This window comes from Trachinotus anak, unplaced genomic scaffold (genome assembly GCF_046630095.1).
Source record: "Trachinotus anak isolate AG129_WGS33_773 ecotype Australia unplaced genomic scaffold, CSIRO_AGI_Tana_v1 ptg000007l, whole genome shotgun sequence".
Lineage (NCBI taxonomy): Eukaryota > Metazoa > Chordata > Actinopteri > Carangiformes > Carangidae > Trachinotus > Trachinotus anak.
The window spans coordinates 22,190,386-22,211,550 of record NW_027273858.1 but is presented as its reverse complement, the minus strand read 5'-3'; the positions used below and the strand labels follow the sequence as shown (position 1 = coordinate 22,211,550).

Below are 21,165 nucleotides of genomic sequence, written 5' to 3'. Positions count from 1 at the left end.
AAGCCTGCTGTTTTTATCACAAACACATGGCGTCTGTTGACATTCAGTTTAAGTTTGTCACTGAAATTAAAGTGGTGATAATTAAAGGGCAGATGCAGTTAGTACTCCCCAATAATCAAACTCATGTTCGACACAGCTGGGCTTCTGCTAGAACTGAACCAGCCTTTAAACGTGAAGGTGAAAGGAGAGGGTGGAGTCAGGAAGCGTGCCGGAGACAGAGTTCAGGAAGTGCTGGGGATGCTGGGGACTTCTGTCTGTATAACAAAGCTTTCCCTCACACTCACTCTCTCAGTGGTGTCTTCCTGTCTGCCTGAGTTCATCCTATTCTGTTTCCCTTCAAAAATTTCTCAAATCAATTTACATCTAACAGCTGCTATGTGAATTATATAAAACCGTAAATGTTTTTTTCTCATATATAACATCATGCTCTATTTGTGGTTATTGTGCAACTACAATGCACCTTTAAGTCATTATGAGCATCACCTGAAATAAAGTGTTGGCTACAACTGACCTCTTGTCCTGTCTTAGTGTCTGACTGTTCACCTTTCAACTGTCTGTCTGTCTAACTATTGCTTTACCTTTCTGTCTGTCCACCGCCTTACCCGCCGCTTCTGAAATAACACACACAACAACAATAAAGCTCATAAACAACATCATCAGAAACAACAGCAACACCCGTAAAACCTAATGTGAACGTGTTACAGTGTTAGTTCATGTTAATCACTATGTACAATGTGTGTGTGTGTGTGTGTGTGTGTGTGTGTGTGTGTGTGTGTGTGTGTGTGCGCGTGTGTGTGTGTTTTGACCCCCTTTGACCAGTGACCATAATTGATGAATACTGATGATCAGAGTTCAGTCAGGAGACATTTTTCAAATGTTCTGCCTGACATTAAAATAAATGGTAACATGACATTAATGGTGTGATAGAAATAATAATTCCACAGCAATAGCGATTTCATGGTACAAGAAAGTGATAAGTGGGCTTTCTTCATTGTTTGACATATATGGACCTTACAACAGGAGTCAGAGGATGCACACATCAAAACAGCTGAGCTGGATTGGAATCACTGACCTTGTTGTCAAAGGGCATGTAGCTAGATCACTACACCATTAGACAAGACAGCTTATACTGACAGCAATGGACACTAAACATTAACTGAGTTCTACATATAATCAGTAAATTGGTCCATTCAAGGGATCAGTCAAGTGGAGGAGTGACACTCAGCACAGGTTGAGCCCTCTGAATTTGAACCCAGAACCTTTGTGGTTCAAAGTCAGAACCTTCACCCCAACAGTGAGAATGAATGCAGAGGAAGTTCAGATATTCACCAAAATTTCTATTCTACAGAGAAAAGCTAAAGTTTGGGCACTAAATATTCCACAAAAGCATTTACTGAAACTGTCTTCAGTTTTAAATTTGATCTCCAGACCCTAAACTTGCAAATATTTTTAATATCCTGTTATGTTGAGATAACAAAGCTTGTTATTCCGAGATAACAAAATATTGTAAGAAGAAAACAATCTTTTGTTTTCTCATGATAATGGGATAATTATTCTGTTATCTCAAAATAACAAAACTTTGTTATCTTGAGATAAGAAGCTTATATCTCAAGAAAAAATTTTTTTTTCTCCTGTTATCTCGGAATAACAAACACTTCTGATAATATTTCGTTATCTCAAGATAATATGATAAAAAAATATTTGTGAGTATGGCCTTTCTTGGCTTCTGTACTAAACAACCTTTGACTCATTTGGTAGCATTTGACAAAATGTTGAGTTTTGAGAATTGATGATGCAGATTTTGAGAAAAGCTGAATGAGGGACTTTGTAATTGATCACTGAATGAAGTTAAGCAAAGTTTTGTCACATATTATAAAATGTGTTTCAAAAAGAATGAAGTCTTGATGAAGGTCTCATGATTTATGACGATTTATTTTGAAGTCTTGAAAGCTGTTTTGCTAAATCTTTGATAAGCCCCGCCTACTCTGATCATCCAAAACCAGATTTCCTATGCTGAATGACATGACCAGAGATGATGTCTTTGCAGTTTCAGAAAAAACACACAGTCAATTATGAGATATCAAACTTTTCTAATTTTTGGCCAAATGACCAAAGACTGAACAGCAAAGCTTGGAGCTAGCTCGGAGCTAGAGTCCGAGCTCAAAATAAACAGTGCAAACTTTTGCGCAGCTTGGCCCAGACTTTTCATGTGTGAAATTCTGTTAACATTTCCCCATCAGTTCCCTTGCTTATATACCAGCTTGGTTTCCTCAGATATTTGCCAGTTCAAGGTCTTCAAGTTTCTCATCTTGTGTTTTCCTGCCTGCCTGGTACCTGAAACCCTTGTTTGGACTTCCTAACCCTGTTCACTTTTGTGTTTATTAAAACTCCTCACAGGTGAAACACACAAACTGTTGCTACTCTAAAAAGCAACTACCTGAAACTGTCCGACTCTGGCGCCCCTCAGTGGTATATCAAAAAAGACGCCTACAGCCACTACTAGCCCCTGTGATTGTCTCATTTCCCCAGAAAAGCATGAGCCAATAAAATGATTTGAAGATGCTGTAATCACAAAAAAAGAACTGACATAAAGAGGCTTTAACAAAAAGTTTATAAAATCACTTTTCCCACAAAACATGCTGCTTCAGCTTTGCTGAAAATAGTAAGCATTTTATATCAAAGCATTTTATATGAATCTCTTCCTGTTGTCCATCATCTGCCAAAGGCAAAGTCTGGAAGGCTCTCGACACAATAGAAAACAGACTAGATGCTGCCTACCTCTTTGGCAGCAGTATTATCTATTTACAGTAATTACACTAATGTCCTAAAATGATTATGATGGAGATTTTTAGATGAAATTATTCACACAGCAACTCTTACTGAAGCACTATGGGTGGCTGTGCCATGGAGTTGAGCTTTTTTTATTCCAAGGTGATTTTTTTTCTCTTAACCACTGAATATTACATAATCTTGTTTTGTATGTGATAGTTCATAAATGAGTGTAAGGTTGATGTGTGTTTAGAGAGCTTCTTTTGTGATGCATAACAGATAGTGACAGTGCTGGAGAGACGAATCAGATCAGAGATCAGTCAAAGGTACAACTTTACCCAGGATGTTTGTGTGTCTACTTATATCTGCTTGTGTTCCTTTATGTCTAAATCTGTGTTTCTGTGATGGTTTCTCAGACTCAGTCAGACAGTGTGCTCTCTGACCTGTCTGGCTGAGTTGCGAGGTACTCCGGCTGCGTCTGGATGGTAGGATGGCAACAACACGTTGGCTGAGGCTCGATCGTCGCTTCTTGATCCCACTCCCCAGGCTCACCAGCGCTGTGTCTGATTGGCTGCCATCAGCGTGCTCAATGCCGTAGATCTCACCGCTCACGCTGGTACTCTTCATCATGTGGCGGCCCGTTGCACGCATGGCCCGGCTGATCATTGACAATTTATTAAATCAACCACATGATTCATTCAAAACTAAATTTGTTTCATTCAACATACTAACACCTCCACTTGAAACATGAGCATTAAGTGTTTGCGCATGTGTGTGTACCTGAAGCGTCCCCGGGGTCTCTCTGACTGGATGGACATGTAGCTGGTGCTACTGATGCGAGAGGCACTGCTGGTTCGAGAGATGGCTGACACGTCACTGACATCACTGTCTGAGGACTTATGGGAAACATTTTCACTGCTCCTCCTCTGATCCTTGTAGAGCTGCAGGAAAATGTATCATACAAATCAATCAATTAATCATCAAACATCAGGAAAAGGTTGACATCACATCAAGGAAATTATGACCAAACTCTGCAGGTCCCCTAAACTATGCTGAGCATTTTAGCTTCTCTCAGCACATTGTTTTGGTTTCACAGCTGCAACTTCACTGTCTCATGAACCTGGTTTCCAGCAGCAGCAGTTTCAGTGAAGAACTCTAATAAAGCCACTGTACACTACATGCCCAGCACCAAACAGCAGACAAGCTAAATTACCGACCAGCTGGTGAACATAGGAGATTCAGCTCATTAAAAAAACTGATTAAAGCTGCTTTAAATTTGAACTGAGGATGATCTTTGGTCTGCAGTTTCAATGGTAATCCAAATACCTGCAAAGTAGTTTTAGACAGAGCTAAAGGGAAGAGAAAAAATATATTTATTGTTCAGTAGTTGCTGAAGACTTAAAGGTGCAGCTGACCCACACAGGTGTTTTCACTTATTGAGTTCTGCTGGAATTACACCATGTCATCAAACAGCTGGAGTGATAAAGTTATAACATCTCTGTTGTAACCGATAAAAAGTGGTCGACCTTTTTCATGGCAGACATTTTGGAATGTCGTAGGAGGAAGTGCACAGGTGAAACTGATAATACCTGCACTTTTTCTGCTGGCTCCAGGGCCCTGGTATTGTGCATAATGACTCCCTGGCATGGCTCATTTAATGGAACCTGTGCTTTTCCTGCGAGACCAAATGTCTGTTGCAAGAACGGCCTGTGGGACTCAGGGAGACCAAGGTCACACCTGTGTAGGTGTACCAAAGGTGTGTAGGCCCTTTAACGGTTGTCACAATATAGATACTTGTTCGCCACAAAACTTCAACAGATTCAGGATTAGTTTAGAATTTAATGGGGCACTCGAAAGCTTACATCAGATAAACCGTATGTGTTATGTTATATATTTTTTTGTGTATATATATATATATATATATATATATATATATATATATATATATATATATATATATAGCCCTGTGATAGACTGTACAGATAAGCAGTATTTATAATGGATGGATGAATGTATATTACTTATTATTACTTTGTTATTCGTATCACAGCATTAGCTGCCACTTTTGGATGTTTCAGTCAGTTTGTGCTGATGCTGTGCACCCTCAGATTTAAATCACTTTAACCTTCAGTCAGACAGCGGACAGTGTAATGTATCACAGAGACAGCATTGCCACGACGCATGTAAAAAAGTTCTGCTGCCTCTGGTGTGTAGACGTGTGAAAGTCTGGATATCACCATTAAACTGTCAGTTTTCCGGAAGTTAGGGATAGAAAAACCAGCCAGTATGGATTATACACTTCTGTATTCAGGGTGTTGGGTGCCTTCTTGGGTGACTGCCAGTTGGAACCCATTCATTTTACTGAGTGGTCTTCACCATTATTATAACAATATTTATTGCTTCCTCAGATGGTGCATGCAGTTTGCTGCGATGCACTTCCGTAGCATTATGGCTCATTCTTTCTGGCTGCAACTCTTTACTTTCCTGATGAGTTTGTTTTAAAGTGAACTGGTGAAGTGTCAGGCTTAAATGATGCCAAAAAGAAAAAGTTATGGCCCACCTCCCGTTTGTTCTTGAGGGCTCTGTCCAGGTCCTGTTGGCTGGAGGTGGAGGCAGCTGACACCCGGTTAGAGTGAACCCTCATCTGGAGCTGACGAACACGTTCCTCTGCTACCAGGGCTACACACAAATACACACACACACACACACACACACAGGAAAAATCATGTTTAAAATATGCCAAGTGATGTTCAAATCAATGCACAGTGTTCAACTGTCCTGCTTCAGAAGAGACTAAACTATTTGCTAATTTTGTTCATTCATTAGGAGAAAATAAAATGATAAGATCACAATCACAGCACAATTCTGCTCTAAGCTGATAAATGAGTAATACTGAGTTATCTCCCAGCCCTAATTCTATTAGAGGATAAAATGAGGTGTTGCAGAGCATCCAGTTTTCTACCTAATGCAGGGTCTAATCCCTCACACAGCCACGCCTGCCAAAAACCTTTGAGCAAGGTAAATGAGCTCTTGTTCAGGCTTTAGATTTCACCTGTGGATAATGTATAAAGTATAAAAATCCAAATTTAAAGGGGGCTTCCGCTGATCAGATGGTCTGCTCTAATGGACCTATTAACTCTCTTCTGGCCTTTTTGCAGCTCATGCAACAAGATTTCTTATGCAAATATGTGGGTTTTCTTTTGCTGTATATGGTAAAGCAGGTGTTGTCTAAAGATGTGGGCATGGGAGTTTGACATAATGAAGAGGAGTCAGAGAATGCACTGAGAGGCACTGCATCAGTCTAGGTAAAACAGCACAGGGAACATCAGAAAACCACATTGCACCTAGAGTTGTTCCGATGCTGATCCTATTATTTGAAATGCCTCTGATACTGCCTAAAATACTGTATCCAGTAGTGGTATGCAAGTCTATGCAACAGTCCAATACCATGTAATTTACTGATTAACTTTACAGTTTCACAGCTGAACAGAACAGCAATATTAATTCTTCTTCACTGCTCTAAAACAGTGGGCTACACAGGAAGTTGTCCTGTCCTGTCACAGGAAACTCCTGTTTCAGAGCAGCGAGAAGAATTGATTTCTGCTAAATAGTGTAATGTTAGCTGTTAGAATGTCAGCAATTTGGCCACATGAAAGTCCAACCAGTTTAAAGGCAATGAGTACAGTTTGAAAGGCTTTAATTTTTAAGAGTTGGTACTGGTGAAAGGACAACTGCTGTAATTGCTATTAATTTCAACATGTATTTACTCATTGATTAATAAAAGAGATTCCATGGCATCCATGTATCTGCTCATGTTTTAAAGACAGACAACAATGACATTAATCAGATCACATCCACACAGAGTTTCTCTACAGCAATGGTATCAAATCTGTACTCAGTTTCAGCCGATACATAAGTTCAGTTATCAGGGAGGAAACATCTGTAATTGCTCTTGTGATGTTTTTATGGATGCCAAGACTGTCCTGCAAAGAGCCCACAGGTCATCTGTCAGCAGGTTATGTTTGTTAGGTTTAGTTGCTAGGCGACATCTAGTGGTCGTGATAATTATGACAGGAGCAAAAGGAAAAGTGGGATGACGTAGTTTATCGAGCAACAAAGTCCATGTCAGGATGAGGTTGTGGTGGATGGATGGGTCAACAAAACACAGGAATATGACACAGGAGAGGGATGTTCGATTCCCATGTGACAGTACCAGTTTACTTTGTTTCTATTATCCATGACCGTTCGTTGTTATTATTGTAACCATGACAATAAAGATCATTCAATGTTGTGGAAGTACTTACTTTAACCCAAATCACCATCCTTTCCTAAACCTAACGAAGCTACGACTGTTATTACAGTAACCATGGCGACAAAGGTAGGTATGCTGTTCTCGGTACAGTTTATTATTGTAACCATGACAACCAAAGTCCGGTATGTCTGCCTCAATAGGGGTGCTATTTCAGAAGACACTCCTCTGGGTCGCATGAGAGGGTTGAAAAAAATGACCTGTATGGTTGTTTAGGTTCGAGGACTGGTTGTGGATGCCAGGTATCTTTGCCTCCAGCCTGGGAGTTCAGTATCTTACCTACTGGCTCATCATGGTGGATATTCATATTTATTAAATAACCCTCTCTCAGACTTTGACATGTTCAAGCATGATTTGGCTCTACAGACACACACACACACACACACACATACTCATCATCAAAATACCATACCTTGCTCTACAGTGCTGCTCTTGGGGGGAAGCCGTGGGAGTTGCCTGACTCTGCGGGCTGAGGAGGACGTCACTGAGGAGGAAAGAGACGCACCACCTTGGAGGTGGCCCCTAACACAAAATAACATGAAAGTGAAGCAGACAAAGAAGAACACATGCAGTTGGAGGAGGAAGTGGTGAGAGGGTTGGATAGGAGAGAGGGAAGACAAAGAATGAACAACAAAAACAAGGATTAAAAAAAATGGGAATAAAAAGGAGAGAAAATGACATTAAAGTCAATATGTTTGTGGTCCAGGATGAAGCACTGGGCTCTCGCTGGGTCAGTGTTCACATTTGTTGAGTTCATCCTATTCACACAATATTGTTTTGACATTACAAGTGGTTGAAATTCATCTGAAGGTACACAAAAAGTGGAACCTGCTGTCCTTTCACGTGTCCTGTCTTAAGATGAGTAACATCAAGGATGAAGCTACATAAAAAATTAAGCTCAGTTGCGGAAATGAAAGAACAGCAACATTATTTTGGTGAAGAATCAGTGGCAACAACATATTCACAAAGTGAAGCTAAGTGCCGCTTGTTTAGGGTTTCAAGTCAGGGATCCTGTTGCCAAAAAAAATACAGTGAAGAAACACAGAGAGAAGGTGAGAGCCTTAAAAGCACCAGTCCAGCCATTTCTGCAGACATTCATTCATTTTGATCCAACCTCACAAAAGACCTGGGAACAGGGGTTACTCACGAACACCTTTGTTTCTATATATTTCACTGTGATTTCACTCATTGTTGTTTTTTTTTTAACGTAATTACAACAACAATTCTGCTATAACAAAAATTCAATATAAAATTGGTATTAGGGGTAGGTGATATAATGAATATACTTCTTGTGTACATGCGGCTTGTTCGAAGTGCGATGTGGTAAATGACCATATCGCGAACATTGAGTATAAATTTTCATATAATGGTTTTAAGCCGTCGGCATGAAATTGGCTTTGTCGTTTCACTTCTCTGACTCTCTCCTATGGCTGGCTCCCGAAAACTCCCCTGGCTGCGCATATGACGTAGGTGAGGTGTGTATTTTTGTATCTGGAGCGGAGGGCACAGGAGAGAACTGGAGTGAAGCATCAATACAAATTTATACCATAGACTGTATATAAAGATGGACGTCCCCTCCGTGACATCACCCAGAGTGGCTAAAAAGGTGGGGCGTGTGTGGAGCCAAGACTTCAATGCATGCTGGATTGACTCACTTTTGGGGCAAGCCTCAAGTATTCAGCAATGGTAAGTGAAGATGGAGGCAGATGAACTGGTTCAGAGAAGAAACAGTCTTTCTCAGGGATTCTTGTTGAATGCAGTTTTTGTTGCTTTGAGCTGTTTTTGTTCAGAGTCAAATTTACCTCTGATGCAAATTTAAAATTGTTCTGATGGAAACCACTAATGAATAAACAGTAAACAAGAATGTTTTCATGCAGACAAATGTTGCAGGGACTGGATTCATCATACTGGTGATTTATGAATTAAAGGGTTAATTTGTGCATTTATGAAGGGCTTTTGAGGAGATTTTAAAATATCAAGATATGTATCATGTATCGCGATACAGCCTAAAAATATCACAGTATTATTTACAGGCCATATCACCCAGCCCTAATTGCTATTTTACTGGCTATCAACTCAGAACAGGTCAAGAGAATACAATGATTGGTGCCAATTTGATCAATTATGTAGTAATTACTGATCCCTTCACCCTCGTGTTTTACCCCATACCAATATATGCAAAACAGGCATTTAACACCAAAAATCTTAACACAACACTCACACATCCAGTGAGAAATTACAAAATCACGACCTTTGAATAGTCACATGTCCACACAACACATACACAGTACAGTACATACACAAACACAGAGGAGGAGCAGTGTTGTGGCAAAGACAAGTCAGGAAAATACTCTCACACACAAATGGACAAAAGTATGTAGGAATGAGAGAGCAGCCATGTTCCACAGTATCTACAGGAAATGAAAGGGGGTGTGCCTCTGTTTCTGTGGGTCACCTTCAAGGGGAATCCCCTTACCAATGGTCTGAGGTGGGGTTTTTTTCCTCTGGAGCCCCTTAATATGGAGGTGGGCTTGATTCTTGTGCGTACACAAACAAGTGCGCAGTAACATGAAGTTTCATACAAACCCAATGCCAAAGCAGCACAATGTGTAAGGAGCAGCATACAAGAACAAAAGAGGGAAGAAAGATAGGGTTGTGGAAAAATGGAGGAGAGGAAAAAAGCAACAGAAAGAAGAAAAAAATAAACAAATAAAGAAAAGGTAATCCAAAAAATCTAAAGTGTCAAATGAATCATGAACCATATATTAAAGGTCCCATATTTTACACTTCTCCTGTGATTTATTTGAAGTGTTGATATCCATAAGAAGATATATTTGTGGTTTTAAGAGCCAAAAACCATCTCCGTTTAGTTTTATGCCTCCTCTTTCTGGCTTCTCTCTGGAGCTCTAGTTCAATTCAATTCAATTTTCAACTTCATTTGTATAGTGCCCAATCATAATAGACATTATCTCATGGCACTTTACAGGGTCAAGTCGAGACCTTACTTTATTATTGAAAAAAAAAACCCAACAGTTCTCACAAAGTAACAACAGGTCTGTTTTCTGAGTGAGCGAATAAAAACCCCTGCAAGGGTCCAGGTGGGCTGGACCCAGGGTGGACCCTGGGGGCATAGCTGATGGTGGTGACTGCTTTGCTGTGACATCACAAAAATCCAGAAGTCCTGACGGCTGGTTTTAAGGCTCAGTTTCTGAATACAGGCTGTGTGCATTTCTCTGTGGACTGAGGTTTTGATACTTTCACTGTATTAATATAGAACCTAGACCCGCTTTATGATGTGAGACATGGAAATCTACCTTTATACTATATGGGACCTTTAAAGTTCACACTGTGTAAAGAGTGTGAAAATAGCTTGAGCTACATTAAGAAGGTTATTAAAGAGCCAATATCTGAACCATCCAACCATGTCTCCTAAAAAAATCACATTAACATATTTAGCAAAACCATTGAAAAATAAAAAATATTTAGGAGAAAAGGTTGACAGATAATTTCAATACTGGACAGACATCTTCTGATGCTTTTGGGGGCTACACAGAGCACTTAAAAAAACATATTAGGATGTGTGCTCCACATCCATGTCAGTTTTATTTAAGTTAATGTACTGTACTAAAATGTGACGGCAGGTCAGTGAACGCCAGCTTCAGCGAGTGAAACTACTTCTGCTGATGAGTCACAATCAGCAAATCTCCACACAAATTAATGTGCATTAATGGTGACAGATGAGATAAAAGTTATATCTAAAATGAATATTGTAATCAAATTCACCTACAATATGGACCATAATTTCACTGAATTTATCACACTAATCACTAAATGTCCTTGAACCTATTCAGAAATCTGGACCAACTTCCAGTTAATACCAACTGATGTAGTTAATATTTACGTTTCATATCAAACAAGGTCCATGATTTATTGAGTGTCTATGTAAAAGGTCAGAATCTCTGTGTTAATCTGACACTAACTCAAAAAGGAGAGGGCTTCTTCCAAACTGAGGAGCTTCAAGCAATAGACAATTCAAAATATCCATTTCAAGCTCTTCCTGTCAGTGAGCTCACACGCCACCATTCGACATGTGCTGAGCCTACAGTACATGCCTTACCTGCCACTGTCAGAGAGCTTCCTGCCAAGAGCCTGACATTCAGGGGTTTCCAGGGTCCGAGGCTGTCTGGAGAATGTTGGATGGGCAAAGCAAGCAATACAGAACAGAAAGAAAAAAAAAGATGGATGGGTGGATGAGAGGATGGAAGAGAGCATGATGGAGGATAAATCGTTTGGATTTAGAAGAATCTGACTCTGTCGGGGGGCTGTCAGGGGCCTTACAAGTTTATGATCTGGAAAACAGGGAATGGGAGGCATGCTGTGATGCATGGTGTGACGGTGATATGAATAAGGGGTGTCACATAATCATGCTTCATCTTTAAGTGTGCCTGTGTGGGTGTGCACGTAAGTGCGTGTGTACCTCTTCTTTGTACTGAGGTGAATTAAAGTCTCTTGGGTGGGAAGTAGCATCCATATTCTCCATTCACGGACATGAGGATGACAAAGATGATACATGCATCACCCCACACACACACAGACACACAGAAACAGACAAACAGGCACGCGCGCACACACACACACACACACACACATAGATACACTTATGACATGAAATTCTTAGTCACCGCTCAGTACTAAGCCTTGAAAAAACAGAGACTCATCAAGGTGAGCACACAGAAGCTGCAGATGCAAATTCCCTGGACAAAAAGTACACTTGGAAAGACTGCAGGAAGCAAACTCAACGGGGCAGGACTTCACACCATAATCAATACAAACTACCAAGAGTTCACAAGAGCACAAACTGGCCACTAAAAACCATGAAGGAAGGAGGAAGAGAGGCAACAGGACAAAACTGCAACAACAACCACAACCAAAGCCTGTGGCTACAAGTCTTAGCATCAAACGATAAACCAGAAAAACACCAACCACACACTACAAGCCACACAAGCAACCGTTTACACAATGTGAGTGACAAATTAGGAAACAAAGTAGAACTTGTCTTTGTCTGGTGAATTTTGTGACTTTTATTTTGACAGGTTCTACATTGTGTATTACATTCACTCTCACTGTGTCCAGCTCATTCATTACCACACAGTTTAAAACAGGGAGCTAAACCGCAAAAAGTTTCACGAATAGCTTATGATTCTATCTTGTATTTCTTACAAATTAAAGCGAAACCCTGCAGTTGGTTTAAAGAATATTATGAGCAAGTTGAACATTTTGGGAAATACACTTAGATGGTTTCTTGCTGAGAAATAGATGAGAGGATTGATACCACTCATACCTGTCCATTAAATCTGAAGCTACAGCCAGGGAATATTAGGATAGCCTAGCATAGACTAGCACGAAGACTTGAAATAGGGGGAAACAGCTCCTGAGTTAAGCTCATCAGTGGACATGTTATATTATTCATTAATCCATACCTTTAGAGAGAGCCAGGCTAGCTTTTACCTCCGGTTTTAAATCTTTATACTAAAAGAAAACTTTATACACTCACCAAGCACTTTATTAGGAACACCATACTAATACTGCTGTGGCAACCAAATTATGATTGATTGGTGTTAAGGGCCCAAAGTGCACCAAGAAAACCTTCTCCACACCATTACACCACAACCAACCTGGACTGTTGACTGTTGACCAGAACCTGATGTGGTCTTCTGCTGATGTAGCTCATCCACCTCAAGGTTGCACGAGTTGCTTTCCTGCTCACCACAGTTGTAAAGATTGGCCACTGTTGTGTGTGAAAATCCCAAGCAATCAGCAGTTTAAGAAATCTTCAGATCAGCCCATCTGCCATGACTTTATGCATTTCACTGCTGCCACATGATTGGCTGATTGGATAGTCTCATGAGTAATGTTCCTAATACGGTGCTTTTTGAGTGTATTTATCAGAAGGGAGTTATGGATGTTTAAGCATATTTCCCAAATTGTCTAAAGACGCTTGACAATTTTGGTGAAATTAAGTTCAATGCTTCTTTTATATGATACAAGATAAAGTCACAAATTACACTTTTATCAGAAGAGAGAGGGAAAGTTGGAAAAGTTTAGGTTGCAAGCCCACGACCAGCTACTCACAAAAATATCAGAACTCTGTAAAGAGGTTTGTGTTAGCTGCAAATACAAGGTAGAGCTTGACATCTGCCTGAACCCAATAAGACTCAACTGAACCAGGAGGATTTCAGTCTGGTTTGAGAGAACGTGTTTCCTTATATTAAAGGAAAATAGTTTTTAAAAAAATAGGGAACTGGTGATATATTGCTTTACATAAAGAAGTCTTTCTCCTCCCATAGTTCAACAAAAGACTTAGGGTTTTACAGTAATGGCGACAGATTTTAAGGCACAAGTCAAGCTCTAGGAGGAAGCAGTTGGGGGTCCACAAAAGGATACCTGTCATCTTCAGGGGAAGCATGTTGAATAAGAATCCTGGGACTTGCTGGACGTCTCCGGGGCAGGGAATGTGACAAAGATTTTCTATGTGTACACATACAAAATATATCACCCATATGACCAAATCAGCAAGCCATTACAAAATCAGAAAGCCATGCTATTCCATTATTAGGCATGCACATAGTGAAAGGCTACCTAAGCCTCTTTTTCTGACCACTTGAGGGCAGTGAAACAAGTTGTAAACTAAGGCTGTCAAAGTGAACGCGTTATTAACGCGTTAACGCAACATGCCTTTAACGGGATTCATTTTTTCAACGTGATTAACGCTTGTGACATTTGAACCTCGGGCCACTCCGTAGCTCGGGAAATCAGGAAGCAATGCACCGAGGTCGATGCCGTCGTGAGCAGTGATGGATAAAAAAAGATATTTTGAATGGCAAGTTCAGCTTCAAAGTCTCGCCAGATGGCTCTCTTGACAGGACAAAAATCATTTGTATTTATTGTCGCGGTGAATGTACGTACCACCGGAGTACGTCTAGTCTCGAATACCACCTGTCGGCCAAGCACACAGCGGTGCAGAGCCCGGCGCCCCCTCCTCGCATGAAGCAAACCATATTTATTTCAGCATCTTGTTTTACAATGCAGTTTGCACATGTTAGTTACTTGAACTGAGAGTATTTCTCATTGTAGCAATAAATAAACATGATTTTTTTTGCATAAAGCAAGCATTTGTCTATTCTCATGTTGAAATCAGTTTAAGGTAGATTTAGAACAGATTAAAAATATGCGATTAATCATGATTAACTATGATCACTCATGCGATTAATCGCGATTAAATATTTTAATCGATTGACAGCCCTATTGTAAACACAAACACACCTTATAAAGTTGATGTGGCGAACTTGTTAGCAAACAGTTGTCCATTTCCACATCCAACAGATATGAAGCAACATTAGCTCTAATTTGGACTCCAATATTCAATCTGCTTTTAGCTCTGTTTTGGTGTCGACCAAAACTCCTGAGGGAAATATCTGGCTATCTGGGGATCTTCCAAAGTTATGATATTTAAGCACAAAATCCCTTTCTGTGTTTTCTTGTTGAGCCGGAAACACTCAACAATGCTGTGGCAGTCACAAAGTTGGAGAATCAACAGTAAACCTACAGTACATGTGACGTCCTGGATGAAGATACCCACTGAACTGACCCAGGACTGTGGATTCTGATGCCCATTGTTTACAGTGTAGTCAAACTATGGAGGTACCACTTCTCGGCCAGTATGGACTGGATGAATAATTACAGCACACCCAAACTCCTTCAACGTATACACTGGTAAGAGAAAGTATGACAACCCTTTGGAATTATCTGGTTTTCATTAATTGGTCATAAATTTGGTCAGTGATCTGACCTTCATCTAAATCACAGGTCCAGGTAAACAGACACATTGAACCAGACCCATGAAATATTCACAGAAAAAAGTAAACCCTTAAACTTGGCAGCAGTAATCTCAAACAAGCTCCTCTGGAAGCTGTGGACCAGAACTGCTTCAGCTCAACTTTACTCTACAGGATATCTGCGGTGAGCGGCTTTCTTGAGGTGATTCCACAGTCTCTGCTGGGTAATGGTCTGGGTTTTGAGTGGGTCACTCAAAAAGGCCTAAAATGCCCCCAAAAGTTTTGTATGGTTGGCATCAGCGGATGTGTCATGTGAATAGCAAACTCAAAATGTTTCAGTGTTTTTTATAAGTGAAAATCGCTCTAATTTCCACCTCCACCCTTGTCTCATTGATTAGAATCCAGGTTTGATTGACTTCAATTAGCTTTTGCTAATGCCTTTAGCCAAGAGGTTCACCTACACTGTGAATGTTTGAATCAATGGACAAGAACAATACAAAGATTTGTGTGTTATTAGTTAAAATAGTGTTTGTTTGTGATTGTAACTTAGATGATCTGTCCATATTTGACAACAAAAATGGAGGTAATTCCAAAGGGCTCACTTTTTCTTGCGATTGTAGGACTTGTGAGTATTGTATTATGACAGACTCAAGTAAAGCCAGACCTATCATTCAAGGTATTTTAACTACATTATGGGTAATGGTTGACCAAGAAGTCAGCACCAGCACTGGCACCAGAAATCTTGTTGGCTCAATCAGGACAGTTGATCTCATATTTCAGTCTTAATAAACAGATTTTGGTGAGACCGGAATTCGTTATACTGGTATTACTAAAAAGGGAAGCTGACAAATGATAGGTTGTCGATGTAGTTGTGCTGAGGATTGGATTGTGTCAAGCTAAGCGCGATAAAGGATGTTTGGTAATGAAGAGGTGCACTGATTCTGTTGCCAGGGTGCCAGTCACATTTACAAGTGCTCAGACTTTTGAAGGATCAATAAAGGTATCAAATTTCCATGTGATAAGGTTATTTTGGACAAAAATGACTCAGTAAACACATTATTATCATGATAGTCATCAAGCTATCCTGAAACTATCCTGCTGTATACAGGAAAACTACTTCACACCATGATCGCCTTCAATTTAATCAAACCTTATCAACTGAACAGTGAACTGTATATTGTACACTGTATATATTACATCTGAACTAACATTAAATACAATGAAAACACCACAAACAAGATGAAGTTCAAGAAAGATTGGTCGATTGGAATTGATTTTATGCACCTAACGGTGTGTTCATACCTGTTCTGCTTTCTCTTTGGTGTTAATAGTTGTGAAAGAACCAATGAATTCTGCACACTGTTGATCACGTTGGTGAAATTCATTAATTAAATTCTCATGTTCAGGATTTCTTTTCTTTCAAAATGAGAGTTTATGATCTGAGGACCCTAACCCAGCTGTTACCTGCTGGGTGTTAGATGGGAGCACGTTAAAAAGGTGCTCCCTTGTGATTTATAAAACTAATATTGTTCAATGACAGATCTTTGCTGTGTTCTTGGTGGCCTATAATAACAGTGATAATCCCTGTATTGTTGTTATTGTTATTATCAGAGTGTTTCACCAAGCTGTAAACCGTTAATTGGCACATCTCTAAGTCTCTAAAACGTCAATGACAATCAATATGTCATTAAATTTTGCAATTTTGAAAAATTGTTGCAATTTCATACACAACTTGAAGATAGTGGCAAAGCACAGGAACTGCTAGGTGGAACAGCAGATTGCGTACAGCAGGGGGGTGGGTGGAGTGAGGAGGGGGAAGCTTAATCATCAGCCTGTGTACGACCATTCAGAGGGAAAGAAAACTACAAAGACCAGGAAAGGTTGAGGACAAGAAACTACAGGAGGACTACAGGAGGGGTACAGGTGGGTACAGAGGCTGGTACCTTTCAGTCTCTGGTGAGGGGGCATGATTGTCTGGGGTCAGACAGTTGGCGCTAGCACTCCTAACCCTGTCCAGAGAAGGCTGGAGATCACTAGAGGCACCACAGCACAACATGCCATCCAATGGAGGAAGAGGAGGAGGAAAGGAAGAGGGGACAGGAGGAGAGGACAGAAACAAACACAAAGAGAAAACACAATGGACAAACAGAAAAAAAAAACATTTTAAAAGAAAGTCTGGTTAGATTCCCAAAATCATAATGCTAGTCTGAGAACTGAACCATGACTGACCAGCTGACTGGAGTAAAAACGGGGGTGTCTATAAGTTGTTATGGTTGTTATGGAGATGGAGTATGATAGACTGTCATGGCAAAGGATGGAGTGCTCTCTGCACTTGTCTCCCAACTCAGAAAGTTTACAATCACATGTTTAATCATCATTAATAATCTGTATGCATGTATGTGCGTGTCTTACCTAACTGTCACCTCATCTGTGAACATCACAACACGGTGTGTGATGGAATGGTGTGTTGCCATGGCTACTTGTGATCCCGTGACAGAGCTCATCTTTCGACATGCAGCCAGCGTCGAACTAGTCACAAGGCGAAAAATTTCAAAAACAGCATGCATTTGCAAATGAAAGAAAAATAAATGAAAGAAAGCTGAGATTGAAACTAATCTGTGAAGCCCCTGCTGCTGTGGAAAATACTCACATTAAGAGACGATCACGAAGACTGCAAGGTTGTTTGACTCCATCTATACTATATATCCTAGCTCAATATAAATAAAAATTGAACTACAAAAAAATGAGTAAGTGCTTCTCCATTGGTTCAGAAAAATCATAATGACAGCAGAAAACATCTAAAGGCCTCAGTATGCTTCAAACTAAGTGCTCGTCGGATTATCTAACAGGCCGTTTCCAACACTGGAAGTGACGACTTTCTGAAACTGTCCATCAAGCATTCTTTGTACAACTACTCCCATCATTGTTATTTATGTTTCAGGAACCTTGGTTCCTCCTTTGTATCAAGACTACAAAGCCACACAAAAGACAGAATTCAGAGGGAATGGGATGCATTTACATTCTGGGTCACTTCATCAGCTACTGCGCTGTTTTGTGTTTACAACTTCAACAGCAGAAATTAAGAAGTCGAGATAATTAAAACTGCTGGACATCACATGAACCTGAGAGCCGAAGTTGTGGTGTCGCCTCTGTCCCATTAGTTTCTGTAACTCAATGCAACCTCTCATTCAGCATTTCTTGCATCGGCCTTTGTGAAAAAAAAAAAAAATTCTGTTCCCATATTCTAAGACAAATTGCCAACCACGAGAGCACTCGCTAATAGAGGCTGAAACCTTTGTGATTTTGACATAGTTAATGAACCATCTACTTCTCCGAACATTGGTGCGTCAGAAACTTGGTTTCATCCATATCCATAAAAATCACCTATCCTCTCATTTAAAGTTGTTTTTTCAATTTTCTAAAGTCTAACTACAATAATATTCTGGTCTCTATTTTAACGATCAAAACCGGTCAAAAATGGTCTAAAGCATTTGGTGCAAATTTATTTATGGCCTGTCCATATCACTTTTTACTATTACAACTGAGGAAAAAACAGTCACATGATTCAAAAGGGGCAAGAGAATACTGAGTGAATTAAGGTGCCAAATCACAATATTGTATAATTATTATAATTATAAAACATCTTTTTATTTTAAGACATATGAACTGGTTGGACAGATTTAGTCTAGGTGATGAATGGAAAAGACTGGCACACTGTGCTTATGTGTAACAGGCAGAGTCTGTGTGCTCTGTGCGCCTGCATATGCTGGCACACATTGCTCTCTTGACAATGCTTCCTTCAAGTGAAATACTGTGACACTGACTTGAGACCAGGTCTTTGTTGGTCAGTCGTGGAATCACTTTCCGCTGGCTCAAGATAGCAGTGCGCTAACGATGAGCCTGACCCCACCTCAATTTAAGACCAAGTGCACCGAGTGCAAGTGTATTTGCTATCTAAACAATGGGGGCGCTAAACAGGAAAATGACAAGTGCGTCGGTTTGAAACTAGCAAAGACACTTACATTGTGCTTAAGTCTTCTCCATCCTGTTATTAGAATTGACATCTGAGCTAGCCGCGACCTCTTGACTCACCCATGGACCCGGCTTATGAGCCCCGACATTTAACTAGTGAAGAGTCTCTACAGCTTTTTAAAGGCCAGTAAAAACATAACATTTGAATAAATTGAGTATATGATTATATTCTTCAAACACATGAAGCGAGCCATAAAACACAATGGTGAAAAAGGCTCTGTTCTCAGGCTGTGTGTTTACTTATTAGTACAATTACACATTTCAGTGGGACTTTGAATGAGGTTTTCTCACTTCTGGAAGCATACTGAACCCATATCTGTGGACTTACCTGTTCGCGTGTTTGTGGATACCGTTTAACAAAAGTGGCATCTTGGGTGGCAGCATGTTATTGTGCCTAGTAGATGTCCTGATGTTAGCATGCATGCAGCAAACAGAAGTAGGAAAACGGGAGGAATAAGTGGAAGAGGAGGAAAAAACAAGTGTTTGGGAGCGTTTAGACAACAGAAAAAGTTCTACAGGGCAAAAGAACAAAAGAAATCTCACTTAACCAGTGATTTTATACTATTTACTATGTTTCGCTTATTTGAAGACACTGTAGGTTAAGATCAAACTAGTCTGGCCAAACAGATGATTTAACTGATTTTTACTTAACACATTTATTGTACTTTCAAAGCAGGGATAAGGGTAAGGTTTGTGTTTCAGTTATTCCTTCCCAACAGTCACATTGTGTTTCTAAACAGAGCAATTCTCACAAAAATCACTGGCTAAGCTTCTGTGTTTTTGCAGTATAAGTCAGAAGAACTCCAGTGCCACATGACAGACATACAAGCACCAAAAGCCGCCTCTCATCTCAACTGGCACTTAAAAAACTGTTCTCCTCCTTCAAACACATCCGTGTGCATAGACAGTAGAAGCAGAAAGTGTATCCAGCTTGTTAAGTTTCAATCAGAGAGGGGTGGTTGTGTAAGGAAAATGTATTTATCTGCCTTTAATCAAACATACAGATGTGCTCTCAAGAGTGTAATTTACCTCTTTTCAACAGCAACCTATGACCCAAGTGGAGATTACTACAGTACATGTGATAAACAAATGTTGATATCTGTATCAGGATATGGAAACAGAGTGCAGAGACGAGACCTCTCTATCCTTTTAATCAAATGTTTATGATTCTTTCCACAGGAACATTTTGTCTTGTTTCCAGCCCCACAGTAACATGCCACTGTAGGCCTGTTTGTTGAATAACAGCCTGCTGAAAATCACATCTTGAATGGAAGCATGGTCCTGTACTGTCCTCTTGTGGACCTGAGGCAGTAGTACAACTGACATTTCCAATATTCAGAGAGGAAACAGTCCACTCAATTTTACCTGAAATTATGGCTGGAGCTAAGCTATCCAGATTTCACTAAGCTTTTTTTTAGTGTACCATCTCTGGAGGACAAGCCTTAGCCAAAACCAACACTAAATCTGTCCTACTAACAGGTTTTGTGTGTGTATCCAAAGCCTGATGTATCTTGGTCCTCAGAATATAATTTTTAAGAGAAAAAATTGGGCCACTGACAGGACAGTCAGAAAGTATGACCCTCTGCTTAGGTCAGTTTTTTAAATATATATTGTTATAATACACTCTCATCCCTTTCTTTAACAGTATTTTTGGTGACAAACTTTTTCAAATATTCAATCATGTTAATGTTAAAAACACTATACACATGAAACTACAACTGATCCAGAGCCAGAATCCAGAACCAAAATGTAAACAAAGCATCATGATTGGCTAATTTACCTGGTGTGGAGGCACTCAGCGCTTTTGCCTCGCATTGACTGGTGGATCATGATGATCTCACTGTCGTTACCATGGGGATGGATGACACATGAGGAAATTAACAACAGTCAAAAAACCAGAAGAGCAGAGGAAGAAGAGGGTGAATAGGAAGAAAAAGAGAGACTGTCGCTGATTGCTATACACACAACACACACGCACATTAAATGCCACAGATTTCGCTGAAATGCCACAGATTTGTGCAACCAAAGTCTTTTTGTCTAAACACTGCTCTAATGCCACTTTCACAATCAATCAATAGCTACTGCAACAAAGAGAACAGAAATTTGGTGAAAGAAATGGCAGAAAAACGTTCACAAAAAAGGTGATAAAATAAATATATATAATCTGTTTGATAAATAAGGTTTACTTATGCTCACAACAAGCATTCACACTTTAAGGTA

At 40.0% G+C, this 21,165-nt stretch overlaps 1 protein-coding gene across 11 annotated transcripts in view; it reads right to left on the bottom strand.

Annotated features, from left to right (window-relative positions):
* The window catches only part of rims1a (regulating synaptic membrane exocytosis 1a), a 111,075-nt gene that overhangs the window by 5,763 nt on the left and 84,147 nt on the right, over nt 1-21,165 (bottom strand). For 6 of the 11 annotated variants that reach the window (XM_071481452.1, XM_071481458.1, XM_071481453.1 and 3 more), the window contains 10 exons: nt 20,726-20,785; nt 16,857-16,946; nt 13,523-13,606; nt 11,556-11,612; nt 11,196-11,261; nt 7,491-7,600; nt 5,330-5,448; nt 3,550-3,710; nt 3,213-3,427; nt 579-611 (listed from right to left, as the gene is read on the bottom strand). In XM_071481452.1, the coding sequence (XP_071337553.1) occupies nt 579-611; nt 3,213-3,427; nt 3,550-3,710; nt 5,330-5,448; nt 7,491-7,600; nt 11,196-11,261; nt 11,556-11,612; nt 13,523-13,606; nt 16,857-16,946; nt 20,726-20,785 (995 nt within the window). Of the gene's footprint in view, nt 1-578; nt 612-3,212; nt 3,428-3,549; nt 3,711-5,329; nt 5,449-7,490; nt 7,601-11,195; nt 11,262-11,555; nt 11,613-13,522; nt 13,607-16,856; nt 16,947-17,325; nt 20,786-21,165 lie in introns of those variants that run through there. The other 5 variants (XM_071481459.1, XM_071481462.1, XM_071481461.1 and 2 more) reach the window with 4 other exon arrangements.